The sequence below is a fragment of the Rhipicephalus microplus genome, unplaced genomic scaffold, assembly GCF_043290135.1.
Source record: "Rhipicephalus microplus isolate Deutch F79 unplaced genomic scaffold, USDA_Rmic scaffold_27, whole genome shotgun sequence".
NCBI classification, from domain to species: Eukaryota; Metazoa; Arthropoda; class Arachnida; order Ixodida; family Ixodidae; genus Rhipicephalus; species Rhipicephalus microplus.
The window spans coordinates 6,320,346-6,342,407 of NW_027464600.1; the positions used below are offsets into that span (position 1 = coordinate 6,320,346).

Consider the following 22,062-nt stretch of genomic DNA (forward strand, 5'->3'; position numbering starts at 1 on the left):
CTTTTTTTAGTGAAGTATGAATGGGGTCGGCTGCGTAGACGTTGTTGTATTTTGTGCTCAATGGCGCGTTCCCGTCCATGAGACATCGACAGTATTTTGACGTGTCCGGCGAGCTCTTATAGGCCACGCCTCAGGCGCTGAGTGATGATGAGTGAACGGTCATGACTTTGACACATTTAGTGTTGTTATCGCGGTATTTTCATGTCGCCCATCTATCGGGAAGTACAATTAAAAAGTTCACAAGAATCAACTTGCTCAGAATAGAGTAAACTGAAGATCATTGCCAGAGGCCCCCATCATATTGTGAATCGAAATATAGGCTGATAAACAGGCTAAATATAATGGCTATGAAGATGATGATGATGATGGTGGTTCCGTTTTGTATATCTGCGAAGACTCGTAATCTACTGTGAATAGTGCTCTTTTATTTAGAAACTACACACCTTTCTCCAGGTTGTGTTCGTATTCCCGAGGAATACATCCACTGGACTGACAGCCAGTCGTTGGCGGCCATGAGCATAGCCATCCTTGGCCTGATGGCCACGCTGGCTGCCATGATCATCTTCATCCGTCACAACGACACGCCCGTGGTGAAGAGCTCGACGCGCGAACTGTCCTACATCATACTGATCGGCATGTTCCTCTGCCATGGAACCACGTTCGCCCTGCTGGCCAAGCCCAGCGCACTCACATGCTTCATCACACGCGTGCTCCCCGGTCTCAGCTTCGCCATGATATACGCGGCGCTCGTCACCAAGACCAACCGGATCGCAAGGTACGTTGTCTTATAAATCAATGATCCTTAGTACCTTGGCATTACCTCCTTACAAGTATGAACGCGTAGGTCTTTAGTTGTTTTCGGGGTACATTCACGCAACGTTCACTACAGCCTGTGGCGATGATGACAGTACTTAAACGGAGGTCAAGTGCAGGCTGTGAAGACACCGTGACTCGTGCTCTTGGTGGTTGCCTCGTAGGCGACCATAAGAACTTCGCTTCGTCTTAGAGGGAAAGCGAAGGGACTGAAACGAGCGCAATGCAACATGCGAGAAAGGCGAGGCAAAAGTAGGCATACATATTAGCTGTCTAAGGCTGTTTTTGACCGTTGCTAATAGCAAAAATGAGCAACCTGCTAAAATGAGCAATGCGTGTCAGCTCGTGGAACGGGCAAAATCAGGGTTCTGTACTCAAGAGCTGCTAAATCGGGTCGTCTGAAAGTGCTGAATCATTGAGCCATCCTGAGTACATCAGTCACACGCAAGCGGTTCCCGAGAACAGCGCACCGGTGATTTTGCGAGCGATGAGGATTCAACGCTTACCCGTTCTCGGCACGCGCATTGCGTGTTTGCCGACTGTATGAGTGGTATGAGTGCATTCCTTCATGCAGATACGAGTATGCCTGAGTTGCCTGCTCTGAGACACACTGAACGAGCGTCGCCAGGCCTACACTTCTTGTGAAGGCCACTCGGTTACAAACACCGCACCAGCTGCACTTCACCACGAGGCGCAGCGCAGTTCGTTGAGAAGTACTATAAAGCACCCCGCGCCAGAAACGTACTCGAGATGTATAATCGAAATGAGCAGGACGCACTTCACGCAACTGGCGAGCCCTGTTACACTCTCGGTACAAGACCATCTGCCGAAAGACGTCTCTCTAAGCTCCCCTGGCAAAGTGGGGGTGTTAGGTGCAGCCGACTTTCACCTATACAGCCGCACACGGCCTGGTAGCAATCGCAATGACTAATCTGGGACACAAGGCCACCGACAGCGTGTAAGAACCCGCGGTCTCTCATTTCAGACGGACATGTTTATTTGCCGTCGGTGTTCTGGTGCTGAGCATGGGGTACAGAGTGACCTTAAACGTTTTTCAAGCCTCACAAACGCGTCCCTTGCCGCGATACGAAATCTCACGACTCCTGTAGTTGGCGCCCAAGGTGGCTTTGAGCTCTGTTTGCATTCTCTCACTTGATAGTACTTGTTGTAGATCAAGGAGTGTACTGCTAACAACTTCGACGGTATGCTACTATTGGTAGGACGACCAGAAAGCGAAATCTCTAGTCATGTTGTATGAATGACTGAAACGTCACATTCGAATAGGACGAGGCATTTCACCCACCGTGCGAAAGCTATTATGCGATAGTAAGGGCCTTTCGTGGTGCTTTAGTTGTCCACCGTTGCCGCCGCCGGTGTCGGTAACCTCTATTGCGAGAAACGATACGAAAAAAAACGAATAAGAAAAATACTCTTGGTGGAACGTGGTTCGACTACTGGTCCTCTCATTGGCCACTTAGCACTGCACCACAGATATATGCCGTTGGTTGAAACTCCGTTGCGAGAAAAACGTATACAGGAGTCATGTTGGGAAAGAACCGTGTTAACATATGCAATATGCAGGGTTGTAAAAGCGAAATAATGATCAGGTGTTACACAATGGGAATTCCGTAAACAGACGTCACTCAATACGAATTGTGTCACAAATGGGTCGTTGAATGCTTCCAACCCATTACAAAGGGCTCAGCCAAAATTTATTGTAATCAGTCACCGCATTAGCAAAGGGCACGTGATGCCTTTGACATGCGTCGAGGTTACCTCGTGTCTCACAGAATGACAAAGAATGTCGTTATGGGTGCCTCCCAACTTCAGAAAATTTATGATTTATGGCGTAGTGGGCGCCTTGTAAGCATACTTGTATCGGTAACCCCAAGGAATTTTACAACGGGTTTCGGAAATGCAGCTCTTCCAACTTTCATTGTGACCGTTCTGTGCGTTCTGCACAGGCCTGGCGCAGCTGCTGCCGCCGGTATCTGTAGACGCTATTGTTCGTATTAATAAAAAGGAACGAAATATAAAAATCACAGCATATCCACGGAGTGAATGATGATGAGTGGGGCGAAGCGGCCTTCAGCCTGTCCGTCCGTCTCTTCTTGCATCCGTCCACCCGCGTGACCATCTATGCGTCCGTCCATGCATCCTTCTGTCTATCCGTGCGTCCGTCTGTCCGTCCGTCCGTGCGTACGTCTATCCGTCTGTCCATTTGTTCATGCATCCATCTATCCGTCCGTCCGTTCGTGTGTTCGTCCGTGCTAGTCTGTCTGGCCGTGCGTACGTCTGTGCTTCTATCTAGTAAACACTCCAAGTACTGCCATCTCGCATCCCCTGAGGCACATACCCACTCTAGAGTGGGTATGTGCCAAGCGTGTCACGCCGACGGACAGGGGACATTGCTCGACCCAAAAGAGCTTCGCCCCCAAAACAGGGTATCCGTTATGAAAGAGAGAACACGAGAGTGTTTTATTCTGGTGTCCGCAACGCGTATCTGTCACAGATATGACGCCGTAAAATATAGACAGTTTTAAAGCTGTAAGCGCTGTACCCCCAAAAACTTCCGGTCACCGCATTTACCAGCTCGTAACGTCGAAACAGAAAGCACGTTTTCAAGTTCTTTTCAAGAAATAGGAAAGTCTCCCTTTCGTTTCACACATAAAAGGAACGTGCGTAGTGTACAGAGGAATCTTTTGTGATTTTTATGTAGCTCAAAACAACATTTATTTGAATATCTTTTGCCAAATAAGGGCAGGAAACTAAAAAATCAGCGGCCTATTTTCTAAACCTCTTGTTGCCTTCGATACTATTATGGCACATCAGTGGACAAACGGGATGTCACCAAGGGCCTGTGTTTGTAAACACTGAAAGGGTCTGCACAATAATCGTTGGCAAAGAAAAAAACTAAAGAAGTAGTTGCACCACCAGGAGTGGAACCTACGACATCTTGTTGTGTAGCGCGGTGCACGGATCGACTCGGCCACAGAGGTAGGTTAGTCAGCGTCCTAACGGCGAGCTACTTGTATACGCCATTTACCATTGGTGCTGCTCAGCGCTTGGTGGCTTCAGCGTATTCTTGTTATTAGTAGCGAGATGGCGCGAAGGCAGCGGAGGGTGCGCTTTGAAGGTCGTCGGACCGAGCCTTGCGACCTGCGCACGTTTCAACAGAGCGTGGACACTCGCGCGCGCGCGTTTATCTCATCACGGGGTTGGTTTGCACATCTTTTGCTGTCACCGCAAGTGTGCGCTGAATGTACAGGGAACACGAAGGTCACTTCACTCGCTTTAGAAGCCGCATCTGCAAAAGGAGCGTGCTCCTAACATGTGCCACTTCTTTGCTAACACTCCTCGTGTGTATTCATGTGGGCTTGTTCCGGCGTGCTTCTTTGAGTTTGAGCAGAGAATTTCAAGAGTTTTCATGTGACAGTTAACTTGCACTTGCCAGTGTATGTTTTTTCGGGCGTCCTTTCTACTTGAGGAGTGTGCCGCAAATTTCGAACTCCTTGCTGTTTTTCACGTGACATTACACTTTACGTTCCTTCACTCCAAGTGCAAAACAATGCACAGTAAACGCTCAACTACATCTGTGAATGCACGTTTCACTATCATGTTATGCCGATTCTTGTGACACAGGGATCAGTCGTGTTATTTTTTTCTGTTGTCTGGACTCCTCAGTTGGTGGTGCTCACTGCACCGGCTTCCCACAAGACCCACTAGGCCCCAGTTCAGCGTCTTTCGTTACATGTATTTTCCGCAATACAAGTGAATCCCAGTAAATACATCATAGGATACAGCAAGCACTGATTCTTTTTTGATTGTGCGTGCATTCCATGGCCGGATCCTATATGCTGCCGGTATGAATGGTTGACTACATTGCAGAAAATGTCATTTCGTTGTGAATAGTAGGTGCTAGGGGCCCCTTATATTAGTCGTGTACAGAAAAAAAGAGCGTCGTGCTGCTGCTTCTATTCTCTGAACAAAGGCGGATCTCCTCTAAGTGAAACCGCGTCCAGTTACATTCTTGGATTAGCTTATCCACGTCATCATTACGGCGTAACCTTAAAGCTCAGACACTCAAAGACCTCCTTGCTATATTTTCACCACGCGGGATCAGCGCCAAAATGTTCTAATCATGTGTTTACAAAACCGTATTCCCCTCAACTTCATTGGGAGTAGCTTGCAAGACAAAAGGTGACGTTGAACGCCGCTTTTAGGAGTATATAGGAGGCCTTACAGAACGGAAACTTTCATTTGAGAGGACGTGTCTTGACTGCTCCTGAATGATTCAGGGATCGGACCAAGGACTATGACTGGAAAGGATTGACGTACTCATTTAAAGACATTGCGTCTGAAGCGGGGGTGGGGGGTTCGGTGACGCCAGACGCGGGGCCTCGCGCCAAATGACCCACATATTGCTGGCTTTCATACTGTGCCGCCGTGCATCTCGGCAGCACTCCACTCTTCAGCCATTTACAATATACTTGAAATTTCCTACTTCACGATCGCTGGCACACTTCACAAGATTTACACATGTGACTGGCATTGGTTTTGCAGGATACAGAAACGAAATTTTATTGTGCTCTTGTTTTGCTCAAACAGGTGCGCACAGGGAGACTTAGCGTACAGACTTGGGTGTACTAACGGAGGTTTGTTGGCCTCAGAAAATGGTCGTTCCGCTTACCATCGAGTCGCTATATTTGAAAGTTTTAGATGGAAGCCCATTTGTTAATGCCACTGCCAATACTGAACTATGTAACTCAACCGTATTACCAATTCTGACCTCCCAGAATCCTGGCCGGCTCCAAGAAGAAGATCATCACCAAGAAGCCCCGGTTCATGAGCGCCACCGCCCAGGTGGTCATCACGTGGCTGCTCATCTCCGTCGAGGGCGCCATCATCGGCGCCATGGTGGTGCTCGAGCCGCCCGACTCCATGTTCGACTACCCGGCCCTGGACCGCGTCAAGCTCATCTGCAACACCACAACGCTGGGCATAATCGCTCCGCTGGGCTTCGACTTCTTCCTCATCGCCATGTGCACGGTGTACGCCGTGAAGACGCGCAATGTGCCGGAGAACTTCAACGAGGCCAAGTTCATTGGCTTTACAATGTACACGACTCTAGTGATATGGGCCGCGTTCGTGCCCATCTACTTCGGCAGCAAGCACAAGGTTATCACGCTCTGCCTCTGCATCAGCTTCTCGGCCGAGGTCGCCCTGGTGCTGCTTTTCATGCCCCGCGTCTACATCATCCTCTTCCGGCCGGACAAGAACAACCGCAGCGCCTTCACCACGGCCAAAGACGTGCGATGCCACATTGGCTACATGAACTCAAACATGGCCACGGCCACTGCTTCGGGTGCCTCGGCCGTTTCCAGGAACTCGTCGCACTCCACGTCAGAGTTCTCCATGGAATCACCCAGGTGAGGGAAAACATTTTGACTCATCTGATTGTGTGTGGTTGGTCAGAAGGTTTCGTTCAACCAGTTAAATTATATTTATTTGCCAGAACTGCATACACAATATTTTGGATAAACTTACTGGCAGGCTCGCCGCCAGGAATGTTCTTTGGGGGTGAGGGCGCATTTTTTCAAGGCCTTAAAACACCTATTTTCATTTATTCTCAGGAAAACAACCTCCATCATACAAATTTCGAAAGGGGGGGGGGGGGGGGTAGGGCACCTTTTTTGGCTACGAGCACGCTTCTAGGCGTATAATGCCGCAAAGTAGAATGCTGACGGGGCCCATGGTACCATTTGCATGACAACGTGTGAGAACGCGTCAAAGTTTACTAGTCATACGAATTCGGTAATCGGTAAAAATGTGTCATACGCATGTAGCAGGGTGTTTTTAAAATACTTAGCTATGTGTTTATCATTACCACAAACTCAGCTATATGATTGGATGTACGCTGGAGAAAATACTGTTGGCTTTGAGGTGTCTGGAACAATTGTTTAACATAGAAATTATATTATAGGTTGAGTCTTACAATTGTGATTGCGGTAATTTGTGGTTTTTTCGCCATTGGAAGTCATGCAATGCGTCCTAGCTGGTATTACTAATTTTCATGTATTGCTTACTTGTTGTTTTGCGTATGACAAGGGAATTAATAGTGCTTTTTTCTATTTATATGTATACGGCTTCACTGCTATTATCTACGGTGAGAATGGCAGAATTGCTAAGTAAGTAACACGCGTATGGTCCCAGTGAGAAGAGTTTCGTTGAAATTCGTGCTGTAAATTTCCGGAACTTTGACACCAATGTACCGCGAGAAGCAGTGAATGAATGGAGAAATAATAATGCGAGATCGTTTGCTGTAATGCAATGCGCTATTAGGTTAGCGTATGCAGTTTCCATGCAGTCTTCGAACCTACACACACCAGGATCGACAAGAAAAAAAAATCGGCGCCCAAGCACTCTAAACAGATGGAGCTAAACCAGTGCAGCTGAAACGTGTGACCATGGTGTTTATCACGAGCTGGGATCTGTCAGTTTCTCTCCAGCTGTGAATTTCAATTTCTCTATCACGACATTTAGGCAGTGCATGCTTTGAACATTTTGTTTGGTGACACTAGCGAAGTTTTGAATAAAAACACCCAGGTGATCTTAAAGCTCGAGATCCATGGTGGACTGGGAGCGTACATATCTATATTTGCCGACAAAACGCGAAAATAAACAATAGCACAAGAATGAAAACCCTTACATGTAGTGTATGTTAACATCATTTTTCCAATATTGTGTCTGCAGAGTCACAAACCACCATGTATTTTACCTCTTAGCCATATTGTAGCATATTTGAAGCAACGCAGTTATACGAAAAATAATCATTATAAATAAAACACCGGTGTTCTGAAGAAACGTCGGTACCGAGGAGGTGATGGTAGGATTCTGCCCGCAGCTTGGCAACGACACCTGATACACACGCAGGAGCTCACAGCGTTGCTTTTTGACCCAAAGTTTGTTCGGGCGACTGTGGCGTGGCTGTGTAAGGCTCTCTTCATAAGCCGCATTGCGTGGTCGTGTATGTATGCGTGCCTATACACATCACTTGCAGCGGAGAACGCGAAATGAGGTTTTAAACACAAGCACCACACACAAGAACACACACAAGAACACACACACAAACGCACATACACACACACACACGCACGCACACACACACACACGCACGCATGCACGCACGCACACTCAAAAGAGAAGCCAAGCAGCCGAGCCAACAACAAATCCTCTTTTTATGCGGCACTGGTGGAAAAGCTGCCGTCATAGCCGCAGCGTAGTTGCCTCTCGCGGACATCATCATTATTATTATATCTTGTGTTTCTCTATTTGCCTGAACGACGTCACCAGCAGCTGCCACCGTGACGCTGCTGCAGTACGCCTCGTATTTGGGCTTTGGTGCTTGGCTTTTCAAAGCCGGTCACGCATGCGAAAACCTGCATAAGGAGTGGAGCATGTGAATCCCTCCTCCCCATCCTTTTCGCCTACGTTGACTGCCTTCTTTTCAAATAAAAAAAAGTTCACCCGTGTTTCTACCTTTTGCTTCATCGAATTTCTCGTTTCAATCTTTTTGCCGGGATGTGTTTTGGCACAGCGGTAATGCAAAAGAGTTTGGAGTGGTAGTTTACAAGAAAGCTAAAAAATAAATAAAAGCAAGACAAACTCAGACATGGCACGAAGATTGTGTAATACAGGGCCGTAGTGGAGTTTTGTCGGGTGACGGCTTCGTGGTCGTAAATGTTTGTTCTTGTCGGCTAACACGAGATGTCTACGAACATGTATGGGGCTTTTCAGCATACGAATAGTCTTCTGACAAAAATATCTAGTAGGAAGAGACGGGATAGCATTACTTCAAGTCAACAGAGAGTAGCGCTAGTCCACCCGCTACGATATTTTCGCTATTATACACCGGGATGCGTGTACTTAAAACAGGGTTTTATGGCCCAGCCGGCACACCTGGCTATTACGCACCGAGTCGTTCATACAAAAGAATGTAAGATCAAAACGGGAAAGGGTCAACAAAGCGTGAGCGTCGGGTTTACTCTTTCTCCTTTACGGACAAAACCGTAAACACTGCCATCTCCTGAAGATCGCGAGATGTAATCCTTGGTGCAGCGTCCGCATTTTATATAGGTGGAGGTGATATTGCTTGACGCCCTTGCGCCTCGATTTGGCCGCTGGTTAATGAATCCCAGGTAGTCGGAACTTCCGGAGCCCTCCATTGCGGCGTTTCCGATAAGCATATCGCGGTATCGGGACGTTAAACCCCAGATATTATTGTCAGTTTGCGCTCGTACTTTGTATTATACTTGTGCACCCTTCTCATGTGCCCTTCTTTGTGTTCGAGAATTAAGTGTCCAGCTGTGACAGCTCTTCGTGCTCGTCCTGTGCATGTTCTTTTCATGGGACCCTTCTCCTTGGGGAGCCAGCCGCAGCTTTCAATCTCAAAACATCCAATCCTTCATCGATGTGGTCAAACAATGAAAAATAAAAGCTCAACGACCTCTATAAATAACATTTCGTTATCGTGTTTTTTTCTTTACTTAGTGAAACGAACATCCAGTGACAATCTTTTCTCTTTTCCAACAATACCCGGTCGAGAACTTACATCGGGTTGGACCAAGAAGGTTTAAAAAACATGCTGGAATGTGAATTCTTGCCTACGAGTGAAGCCGTGCCAACCGTAAGATGGCGGCTGCGGCAGTCATCTTATTAGGCGCATGATGAGCTGTTGGCGTTCGGCGATTAAGAAAGAGCGTTTTCCTCGCCCAGCGAGTTTAACGTGGCTACCTTTTCGGATCAGAAAGGGCTCAAACTGCATCCTTGTGTTACTATTTTTTGGGGGAGCGAAGCTCCTTATAGCGGCACCCGTTCGTCCCTCGTAGTCGTAGTAGTAGTCGTAGTGTGTAACAAGTCTTACATTTTGACCTCGAAGGTGGTGCCGGTGAGAGATTTCTACTGTGCGTTGTTGAAAAAAAAAATTCGCAGCGTGCGTGTTAACTAAAAGCCGAATTCTCCTGTCTCTCATTCCCCCTTAGCAGCCATTGGCGTGTACAGTGAGCACTATCTGAGAAGAAAGCGTTGCTACGTTTTACTCGCTGGGCAAAACCTCCTTGGTTTTAGAAAGGTTCAGCGAGCGTTGGGCCGCAGTGCCATGAATACAGTGAACTAGTATTACCATGAACTCGAGGTGGTTTAAGGTGGGAAGTAGACACGAAGCGCAAGCCGTAAGAAAGTGTGAGTGTGCCACCTCTCGTTTTGTCCTTGTAATGTCCGCTGGATGGCGGTGCTCCTATATGAGGAATATATGATGAAAAGATGCGAGATGGTGGTACTTGGAGTGTTGAATAGATGGACGAACGGACACACAGACAGATGCGTAGACGGACACACGGATGGCTGCACCGACGGATGGACGCATGAATGGACGCAGGGGAGGATGCATAGATGAACGCAGGGACGGACGCAAAGATGGACGTGTGGACGCACGGACAGACGCACGCACGGACGGGCGAATGGACACATGAACGGTCACACAGACGGACGCATGGACGGACGGAAGCAAGAACGAATGGACGAACGGATGCTTCGCCCCACTCTCCATCATTCACTCCGTGGATGTGCTGCCATTTTTTTAAATGCGAAGCATTTCTTAGGGAACTTCGGAGACTTTGAGCGTACCTATCTAGCCGCCTACGACTTTTAGCTCTCCTGGCCGTTTGGATAATGGTATCGATACGAAACTTGGTATGGTATAACATCACAGTATGACGAGCATATTTAGCCAGACGTAACATGAAAATGATATGTATATCATTATTGTCATGAATTACATTTCATGGTCTTGCTGCTCTTGTGGCGCTTTCGTTCTCATGACATGTTGCAAAACTGGTATGGTAAGACATGATTGCATGACAAACACAAGCGACAGACTCTAACATAAAAATTATGACGTGGGTGTCATGTATTGACACGACTACATGCTATGCTCATGATGCGCTAGCGGCCATTTCGCTAGCGTCACATATACAAAATGTGGTATTACGGTTCGTGAATGGATGACGAAGGTATGCGACTGGTGCAAACATGGTAACCATGAGATGTGTGTCATGTAACAAAATGACTACATTCCATGCTCATGATGCGCTCGCGACCGTTTCGCTAGATTCACAAGTACGAAATTCGGTATTATGTGACGCGAACCAACGACATACGTAGATGACAAGGCCAAACATGATAATCATGACATGCGTGTCATGTAACAACATGACTACATGCCACACTCATGATGCGCTCGCGGCCGTTTCGCTAGCTTCACATATGCCAAGTTTGGTATTACGTGACGTCAATGAGTGATGAAGGTATGTGACTGGTGGAAATATGATAGTGATAAAATGCGTGTCATGTGACAACATGACTACATGCCACAGTCAAGGCGCCAATACACTTCGACTCGACACGGTGCGCGTGCTCGCCGGCATTCGTTTCGTCGCGTCACGCCGGCGTTGCCAAGCGGGCGCCGGTCCTGCCATATACTCGCAGGCGCGTGCCGCGGCGCGTTGCTTTGACGCATGCGCGTTTCAGCACGTCCGTCGTCCCTCCGTCATGAAAAGAAGGAGACACTGTATTGTCCGTGTAACGCATCGGCGCGAAATGCAGCATGTCGCATTTCTCGCCGGTTGCCATCGGGCTGCGCCGATGGATGCTGGTCGCGCCTGGCGTAAGACTATAGAGTTCTCGCGTTTTACTAACGTATAGCGTCGCTGTTCCCAGCGTGCGCGCGCGTCGACGTCACGGTGGAGTATATTGGGCTCTTCATGATGCGCTAGCGGGCGTTTCGCTAGCGTCGCATATACCAAATTTGGTATTACGGTACGTGACTGGATGGCGAAGCGATCTGACTGGTGCAAACGTGAGATTCATGAAATGCGTGTCATGTAACAACATGACTACATGCCATGCTCACGATGCTCAGGTGGCCGTTTCGGTAGCTTCACTTATACCAAATATGGTATTACGGGACGTGAATGGATGATGAAGGTATCATACTGGTGCAAACTTGATAATCATGAGATGCGTGTCATGTAACAACATGACTACTTGCTACGCTCATGATGCGCTCGCGCCGGTTTCACTAGCTTCACACGTACCAAACCCGGTATTACGTGACGCGAACGGACGACATAGGTAAATGACACATGCAGACAGGGTAATCACGACATGCATGTCATGTAACAACATGACTACATGCCACACTCATGATACGCTCTCGGCCGTTTCGCTAGCTTCACATATGCCAAATTTGGTATGACGTGACGCCAATGGATGACGAAAGTATTAGACTGGTGCAAACAAGACAATCATGAGATGCGTCTCATGTGAAGACATGACTACACGCCACAGTCAAGGCGCCAATACATTTTGACATGACATGGTGCGCGTGCTCGCCAGCGTTGCCACGCCAGGCGCCGCTCTTGCCATATACTCGCAGGCGCACGCCGCACTGCGTTGCTGTGACGCATGCGCGTTTCAGCGCGTCCGGCGACCTTCCGTCACAAAAAGAGGGAGACGCAGTGTGGTCTGGGTAACGTATCGGCGCGAAATGTAGCATGTCGTATTTCGCGCCGATTGCCGTCGAGCCGCGCCTACGGACGTTAGTCGCGCCTGGCGTCAGACTATAGCGTGCTCGCATTTTGCTAACGTAGCGTCATTGTGTTCAGCGTTCCGGCGCGTCAACGTTACGTTAAAGTATATTGGGCCCTTCATTATGCAGTCGAGGCCGTTTCGCTAGCTCCACAAATACCAAATTTGGTGTTACGTGACGTCAATGGATGACGAAGGTATATGACTGGTGCAAACATGATAATCGTGAGACGCGTGTCATGTAAGATAATGACAACATACCACGCTTATAGCGTGCTCGCGGCCGTTTCGCTATCTCCAGAATACTAAATTTGGCATCACGTGACATGAATAGATGACGAAGGTAAACGACACGTCCAAACATAATATTCATGACATGGAAGTCGTGTACGGCATAGTATACCTCCACCTTTTAACGTTGCGCTGCTTTGAAAATGGCATGTCAATCTTCCTCATTCGTGCTTCGCATATGATCGATTCCCACTGTACGTGGGATCTATCAATTTTTTTTTCTAAACACAGTATCCGAAGAAACACTATCATCTTTGAAACTTAACCGCGTATCTGCATACTTCGCTGCAAATCTCGTCAGAAGACGATAGTCTTCTGCCAGCCTTCTTTCGTACATAGCGTCGCATTTTAAGTGCATTCTAAGAAACACTAGCGTCTTTAGAGTTACGTATGTGTGTGTTTTCTTTAATAGTAAAGAAACACAGCACCAAATACTTACGTATTGATATTGCTGGTCAGAAATGCGTTATATTAGCTTGTTTTTCATCTACAACGCTCATAAGTATGAGTGCAACCACCAGTTTAAGATGCCTGGGCGTTGAACAAGTGCTTAGTGTTTGGCCAAGTGGCTGCAAGGAATCGTTTCGTTTGACAGACAGACATACAGACAGACCAAATGTAAAGTATCCCAAGGAAGGATATCGTCTTTAAAATGACCAATTGGTAAGTGGCACGTCGATACACTGTTCATTACCTAAAGGCAGAAAAGAGGAAGAAAAGGTGAAAAAAGCTACAAGGATAAAGGCAGACACTGTTAAGGAAGACATCGTATAGAATCGCAGCTAAACGTGGTGATTAATAAAACGCATTTTGTTACTTAAAATAGCTACAGAAGCGCCACTCACGCACATGTCTGGTTCACAATCCTATATCAGAGTTTCTTCTAACATCTCTCGTTTCAGTTCTGTGTCTCCGCAACTTACTACTACCACATTCCTAAACCATGGGAAACAATCGCATACTTCAGAATTTAAATCGTGCTTTGACGCCTTACCTGACATTAGGCACCTCTAGTAATGTCGTATCCGGTTATTAAGGCACTGACCGGTCTGCCCAAAGTAAGCAAGACCTCAGCCTAATAGGATTTTGCACACAACGACATACGTTCACTCGACATACTGGTATTCGTGTTTGTTAGTGCAGCGTTTACTTGTTAGAGTGCTTGGAACGCGTCTGCATTATTTTGCTAATTTACATGGTGTGGAAAAAGAAGCTCTGTTTCAGAAGTTCCCTTCACCACTGTTGAGGCTAGATGCCCCTTAACCAATAGGAAGGGCGTAGCCCCTCCAAATGTATTCATTCGCGCCGTGTCGTCTGCCCACCGTATTCATGGCGTCTGCTTAACGATTTGTAGTTATTATGTTTAGTTTGTTAACTTAAAAATGCAGTAAAGCTATTAAATAAGCAAGAACACCGGGAACATCGAGAAGGTTGAATAGGTTGCTCTGCTGAAGATTGTTAAAATCTTATGCCGGCGGATAACTTCACTTTGTGGTTGTTTCTCTCCGACGCTGTTCGTGGCTCTCGTATGTCTGTTTCTCCATCGTTGCGTTCCTTCGCGTCTCCCGCTGCAACGCTCCTTTTCTCTATTTTTCTTGTTTCTGCCGAAGGATGACTACCTTTACCTGCGCAAGCGTGCGGCTTTCTTACACCCCGTAGCTTTGGTAGTGTAGAACCCAATTGGAGAAACATAGTAAACAAACTGCGAGATTTTTCAAGTTATGTGACAATTTGTGCACATACGAGACCATCTCGTACGCACGCCTTTTCGGCGTAGCGCCTACGTCTACAGCATGCTCCTAGCGAAGCTGATTAAGCAGAGTTTCTGCGACCTCAAGATGAAGTGAATAGGAGTGCCCTGCCTGGTGCAATCGTACAGTTTGGAGACTGTAGCTCTCCGTTAACCTGTGTGGACAAGCCTTCAGAAGGGCTGACCTGAGACATGATTTGGCGATTACCCTTTTAATGACCTTAGGATATGTGGAACCGCAGAGCAGTACGGTTTTTTTTTCTTTTTAGGGACGAAGCTTCTTATAGTGGCACCCGTTCGTCCCTCGTCGCCGTTGTAGTAGTGTGTAACGAGTATAACATTTTGACCTCCAAGGTTGTGCAGTTGAGAGACTTCTTCTGTGCGTTGTTGAAAAATAAGATAGTGCTCAATGTACATGCCAATGGCTGCTGAGGGGGAATGAGAGACAGGAAAATTCGGCTGTTTGTTAACGCGCACGCTGCGAATTTTTTATTGTTCAACAACGCACGGAAGACAAGAAAGGGTTGCTACGTTATACTCACTGGGCGTAGCCTCCTAGGTTTTAGAAAGGTTTAGCGAGCGTTGGGCCGCAGTGCCATGAATACAGTGAACTAGTATTACCATTAACTCGAGGTGGTTAAAGGTGGGAAGTAGACACAAAGCGCAAACCGCAAGAAAGTGTGCGTGTGCCTCCTCTAGTTCAGTCCTTAGAATGTCCGCTGGATGACGGTGCTTCTATATGAGGAATATATGATGAAAAGATGCTCGAAGGTGGTACTTGGAGTGTTGAATTGGTGGACGAACGGACACACAGACAGATGCATGGACGGACGCACGGATGGCTGCATAAACGGATGCATGCATGGACGGACGCAGGAGCAGATGCATGGTCGAAAGCAGGGATGGACGCACAGATGAATGTGCGGGCGCACGAACAGACGCGCGCACGGCGGGTGGATGGACGCACGGGCAGCCACACAGACGAACGCATGGATGGACGGAAGCAAGAATGAATGGAGGGACGGATGCTTCGCCTCACTATCCATCATTCACTCCGTGGATATGCTGCCATTTTTTTTTTGTTCACCGATTGTAAGCCCAGAAGATGGGGTCACCTTGATTAAAGAAGTGTCGCAGATAAAAATATTGAATGAAGCGGGCCTGTTGTAAGACGAACTTGAACTTCAGTATGAAAGAGGCTGTCCAAACATTTCTACGATTGACGTAGCCAGTAGCGGTAGTCCAGTAATTGAATCTGCATTTAAAATGATTGCAAAATTGTCCACGCATCTGAAGACCGTTACTTCGCCTAGATCGGCTTCGCCAAGTAAGCTCTTAAGATGAATCTCACACTTGGTGTGGTGTGGTACCGCCTGGTATCATGGTCCGGACTGGGTTTAGACTGTTGGCCACGACTACCGCTAAGTTTCGTCGGATTCGCAAGCGTCTAGACCTGCCGAAGAAATTGCGACGAAACGTCGTCGGTAAGATATGCATGCGTGTTCGGCGGCCTTGTTGTCTTTGTGTTTTCTGCGCGTTTTCTCTGTATTTTTTTGCGCTGTAGTGTACGAAAAATTTGTTCCCTAGGCACGAAATTCTTAGCCACTGCATCCAGCGATTTATCGGCGGCGTTGCTTCTCGGGAGAACGACAAATTGAGTACTCCCCTTGGAAGCTGGCCAGTTTTAAATATTCGTCTGCTTTGTTTTTGTGCAGAGAAAATAATAAAGAAATAAAAATTGCCCGCAGCTTCCCTCGGGGGAACACTGAGGAGGATGCGGACCATATAATTGGTTAACGGGGTGTTAAAGTGCGACTTACTTGGGTCGATGGCTAAATTGGTTAACGTGGTTGTGAAATGGGGTGTTAAATTGCGACTTACTTGGGTCGATGGCTAAATTGGTTAACGTGGTTGTAGGAGGGGGTGTTAAATGAGTGAACACGTACACACGTATGCGAAAGGGCGGCGCTGGTCGAAGGGACGTCGATCATTGTGTTTGTGGATTCGTTGGAATTCATTTCACCGCGACCTTGGACGTCGACGCGCCGTACAAACCAACCGACGAGCGGCAACTGAGCGAGCGAGCGCCGACCTTGAGTATATATACAGCACGACGGCGCATGCACTGTCAGCTGTTGAATGTTCTCGAAGCGCGACGCCACATGCGCGTCCACTGGAGAATCAGGAGAATTGTAGATGTCGAACGCGGTGTGTAGAGGAGGAAGGGTGCACAGATGGTGGAGGAGTGAAGCGCGCGCGGTGTGTAGAGGAGGAAGGGATGCACAGATGGTGGAAGAGTGGGCGACGGCGCGACGGCGCATGCGCGCGCGTCAGCTGTCGAATGTTCGAGAAGCGGTGCGGACGGCGCACTACAAGGCGCGAGTATAAGATGCTCCGCATCTAATAACAGCAATAATGTGGCACGTCTAGTTGTAGTCAACGCATACAGATAGCGAGATTTTTGGTTCGGGTTCTAGCGATGCTAATGCAATTACATTGTGCATTACTCTGGAGTTGAACAGGCTTGATTAGAGTGATTCATAAGAAAAACGCAAAGCAACGCGGAAGACATGTGTCGGACATGAAACAAAGCACAAAAAAATATAAAAAAGGAGTGAAGTTTGTGTGATGCCTTCGGGGTATTCTGCGTAACGGCACGTCACGTATGCGTTGCTCTGCACGGATTAGTGAATGTGAAAAATTGCAGTAAGAACACCGAAATTAGATTATTGCAATCAGTGTAGACGAAACTGTTTTTCATCTCTACTAAAATATTTTGAACGGGAATACATGTTGTACTTGCGCAGTTCTAGACTAGAGTAAGCAAAGCTTTGTGTCATAAAGCATTTGTTGCCGTGTCACATGAGTCATTCACTCTACACTTGGGCATCCATGTCAAGTTCTGAAAACCACGCATTGTACCTGACCAAAGCTAACCCTGCGTACATTATTCTAAAACTGTCTATTCCTGATATAATTTTGAACGACTCGCGGATGTCTGAACAAGTTATGCATCAAATCGAAACCATAGAACATTGATAATCAATAAGAAGAATAAGCCCGCCGAATTTCACATACTACCAACCCCTATGCTTTCTGGTAGCTGAGGGCTCCAGATCGTCAGCGAAGTCGAAACAAGCACCGCGTTGTTGTCATCGTGCTACGTAATCTACTTCGACGCTGAGCAACTCCACCTTCGTTCCACTTCTCTCTGGTGGTGGTGGTATCTGTAGCTCTGCTATTTATAAACGAGTTTTATACCTTTTCGTTTGCTGCTATTCGTAGTTATATCTACATCGTATTCGGCCGGCAGCGCGCGCCAGTTGCAGCTTCAGAGCTGCCAGCTTGGAGCCTTTGCTACATGCCTCATCCTCTGTTCGCACCCAGGGACACGGTCGTCCCTTCTCGTGTATCACCCTCTCCTCCTCTCCATTGTCCCTCGCAGTTCATGTTCGGTAGCTTGCTGTGTGCCATCGATCTATGCCGAAGTTGTTTGCGGAAGAACCGGATTAGCGTGGCCTGTGTTCTTGTTCCGCGTTTTCTTGTCTACCGCGTTCTGTAGCTGGAAAACGTGCGCATAATTGACGGTCGCGCAGCGCGTCCAATCACTGGAAACTGCGCCGCCTTGCGCCGAGGCTGCATGCATCTGTTTGTGTGCGTGAGTGTGGGAGGGGGGCGGTAGTCTGAGGCTATATAAACTACGACACGCTTACGGACAAGAGCGTTGCGTCCCTTCTTGACATCATGTGCAATACACTGTTAGAATGAATTGTTGTAAGCAGGAAAAGAGCAAAACTTGCGATCTTGGGGCCTGTTGCGTAAACTTCACGTCTAATGAACTATCGTGGCTCAGACATGATAACATGGCCTCGTTTTAAGCACAATCAAAGAAAAAGAAAACAGATGTAACGCACTTTCGTTTGTTATATTCTACCTTACTCTAAAACTACCGCAACTCCCTTAATCAGACCCTAGTCCACTTGGTGGTCGCAAGTAGCGCAGTGCAGCAGCCGTACTTTCTACAAATAAATTTATTAGATTGGGTAGACTCTTATGGCGTCTACCAAAACACAGGTCATTGCGCCGTGGGTGACATCCACGTGATGACCGAGAGACCGAGCCCTTCAGCCACTTCGAGGGATCGGTGGGCAGACCAGAGTTATTGATATCACCAGCATGCTTTTATTGATTGATATGCGGAGTTTAACGTTCTCAAACCACCATATGATTATGAGAGATGCTGTAGTGAAGGGCTCCAGAAATTTCGACCACCTGTGGTTACTTGCATGTTTTCGGTGAAGTGTAGTAATCAGTATTGAATGTCATTGTTGAAACACAAATATAGTCTCCCTTTCGCAAATGAAATGCAATACCGAAAGGGGTTTTCTGACCTGACCTTTCGCGTGTTTGATGCAGAAACCACACCGCAGAGACAGTCATCAAACCACCGCCGACACGAACCAAGAGCCTCAACTTGCTGGAGCGTTTCCGGGCGAGCAAGCAGGACCGCATCGCAGCCAGCGTAGCCCAGCACATCCGGGCCGTGCGAGCCGCCGAGGCGCTCGACCGGCGCACTCACCTGCGGCACTCAGTCGAGCCGCTGTTCGGCACCACAACCAAGGTGCCCGCGCAGCGCACCTCCTCCGACTCGCCTCCCGGCGCCCACGAGCGCCGTAGGCTGGTGCAGCAGCAGATCGCGTACGGCGCCGCGTCGGCCTCGAAGCGCGAGGTCTCCTGCCAGACGACGGACGACCTGGTCGAAATGTGGATGCCCTGCCTTCGCAGGCGCATCGCGCGCTCCGAGACGCTCATGTCGACCTTGTCGCCCGACGACGAAGACGACGTGGTGCCCGGTCTCCGACATCGGAAGCTCTGCCGTCACGTGCCCTCCGTTAGCGACGACGAGGTTCTGGACGTCGTGTTCCGCGGCGGTAGCTCGCAGCAGCAGCATCACCACCACCTACCGGGTGGCTCAGTCCGGTACGGTCGCAGCGTTTCCAGCAGCGGCGGTGCTTCAGCGGCCTTCAAGAGCGACGAGTCCCTGCTGGAAGGCGCTTCCTCGATCGTTGAGGAGAGCGCCAGCAGCGGCAGCGAGGACGCCGCCGTCTACAAGAACATTATCATCAGTCTCGGAAGCCCCGACGCGGTGCGAGTGCGTCAGACTCCAGCATCTCCGGTGATAACGCCCCGTCGCGGCAGTAGCGGTGCCAGAAGCATAAATAGCGGCGAAGACGCCATGGCCGCTGCGTCGACATCTTCGTCCCCGTGGGCCGAAGTGTCGGCCCAACTACTGCTCAGGTCCTACAATGGCAATGCTCAAGGGACCGGCCAACAGCCCTCGTACTGGGCCGGCCCATCGTCAGGATGCTCAGGCCAAGAACGCTTCGGCAAGTGAATGGTTCGGCTTTCTCTTCGATGCCCCTTACTGCGGTGGCTACAACAGTAGCCATTTCAAGGTACCGTCGAGTGGTTTGCAGAATAGGGGTTTGTTTGTTTTCTACTTCTGTGAACGTGTCTCCCCCGGCGCTTCTTAATATTCCGGTGAAAGTTTTCTATCTATCGAGGCCAACTTTCTCAAGTCCAAGACCTTCCCCCTCCCCCCCCCCCCACAATGCTTGCAGTTTTCAGACGGGCACCCCTCGGCAAACGTGTGAATTGCTATACGGCAGCGGACGACGGGTGGCTCTGCTACCGCTGCCCTTGTTGGTGTTCTTTTGTGTGTTCTGCGTGTTTTGTGGGAGCAGCGTGTGCGTTTCAAATGAAACGCCCGCGAATCGTGCCGCTCAAGAGTGTCATCACTTCTTTACTTCGGCTCCCAAAGCCTGTCTTCCCGTGTCGTGGGAGAGCACATGCGACATCCGAGAACCTATCTCTCACGCGATTATGAATGTGACCTCTGGCAGCCTCTACCCCACAGCCTATCGTGGTCGACCGTGTGTTCCTGCTTCAATAGGCAAGTGAAAGACGGCCCGTTTCATTGCCGGGTGCACGTGGGAAAACCCTTCCCGTGCGTGTTACCAAGTGTCTGCACCGTTTTTCTTTCTGTTGGCTGAACATCATCGCTGCCTGAGATGATGCCCACTGTCCGTAGTCAACCTGTGTTATCAAGTAGTCTATAGTATGCGGAGTACTAATAACCCCGATACAAAACCTACCATGCACAGACGAGCTGTGAAACTCGAGCAGTTTTCACTATTTTTCAGCGTGCTCCTTGTAACCGCAGTGTTGTTCGCTTTTTTCAAAGTCGACAAAGTCGACGCGAGGTCACAGTTTTTTTTTACTCATCACCATAAGTGTATTACTTTATTACACAACACATTCCCTGCTTCGTGTGCTTCGTAAGTGAAGAAACAATGCTCATTATTCATTTTTATCGCTGCCAATACGAACGACACCGGCGAGAAAGCAGCTTTCCACTCGTTAAAACATTCCTACGTCGTTTCGAATGGAACTGATGCAAAGCAAGGCGATAGGCAGATATGTACCTTCATTTTGTTCAGTTCTCTCTTCTATGTGTTTCTCACAGCTAGGCTTTCATCTATCGTGATTATTTATTGTGGCTGAGTCAGTAGGCGCCATTTATTTCCACGCTCAAAAATCAGAATAACTCGCTATGAAAACATTTAGCCCTAGACATGGATGCCCTTCCTTTATAAATAATGAGTTTATATTGGACGCTGCCATTTGCGTATGTCTTCTGACTATGATGCTGAATAATGTAGTCAAAATTGAGGTTCATAAAGAATCTGCGGCGAGTGTGTAGAGTAGACGTGAAGTATATTTATAAAATTTTGCTTTACAAAATAATAGATTGCAAAATAATATATTTATATGGTGCATTACACGTGGGAATTAGGGTGACTTTTTAAAGGTGTGTTCCGAAGCTCTAGTGGATTGACTAGTTAAACTTGAACTGAATGTTTGATTGGCAAGGGCGAACACAATACACCCCCTGCCCCCCCCCCCCACACACACAGAGAAACGCAGACAAACGAACTGATGTCACGAAAATACCAACCCATATCTTTAACAGCTTAACAGTGCGCATTCGAAATGGCGTCTGCTCTCCGTAGCTCTATGTTGAATCATCTCTATCCTTTCGATGTTCAAAAAACACGTGCTGTTTATCTCTGTCATTGCTGTGTGTGTGTGTTGGCACTTGTAAATACGCAAATCGAAGCAAGCTTCTTTTACCACATTCTTCCTTTCGTGTTACCGTGCTCTCGAATACATGTTTATTCTTTCTGTGCTTATACTGTACCGGAGTATTTAAAAAAACCTCTACACCCTTGTCGCCATTAGCAGCGACTGGAGTGGTGCTCAAGAAGTTGTTAATACCAAGCGGTGATGCGGAAACGTTTGCCACTGGCGAAGAATATACCTTCAGTAGAGCTAGTCGTTTTCATGTTCCTTTCCCTGTGTCGTTAATCCAACGAATAGAAGCGGACGTTTGTGCGTTGTCACTTTTTTTTTCAGGAACCAGCGAATTGAGATCAATGGTTGTATATTGTGAGGGCAGAAGCGAAGTGCTGCTTTCCGGGGCTTGTCAATCAGTAACTGTA

General features: G+C 48.1%; 1 protein-coding gene across 1 annotated transcript in view; it reads left to right on the forward strand.

Moving 5' to 3' along the window:
• LOC142786660 (metabotropic glutamate receptor 5-like) overlaps nucleotides 1-20,087 on the forward strand; it is a gene marked incomplete at its 5' end in the record, with an annotated part of 145,353 nt that extends 125,266 nt beyond the window's left edge. Inside the window, 3 exons of the mRNA XM_075884290.1 lie at nucleotides 454-775; nucleotides 5,610-6,242; nucleotides 18,917-20,087. Of these exons, the coding sequence (XP_075740405.1) occupies nucleotides 454-775; nucleotides 5,610-6,242; nucleotides 18,917-19,895 (1,934 nt within the window). The remainder of the gene's footprint in view (nucleotides 1-453; nucleotides 776-5,609; nucleotides 6,243-18,916) is intronic.
• Between the last annotated feature and the right edge of the window lie 1,975 nt (nucleotides 20,088-22,062).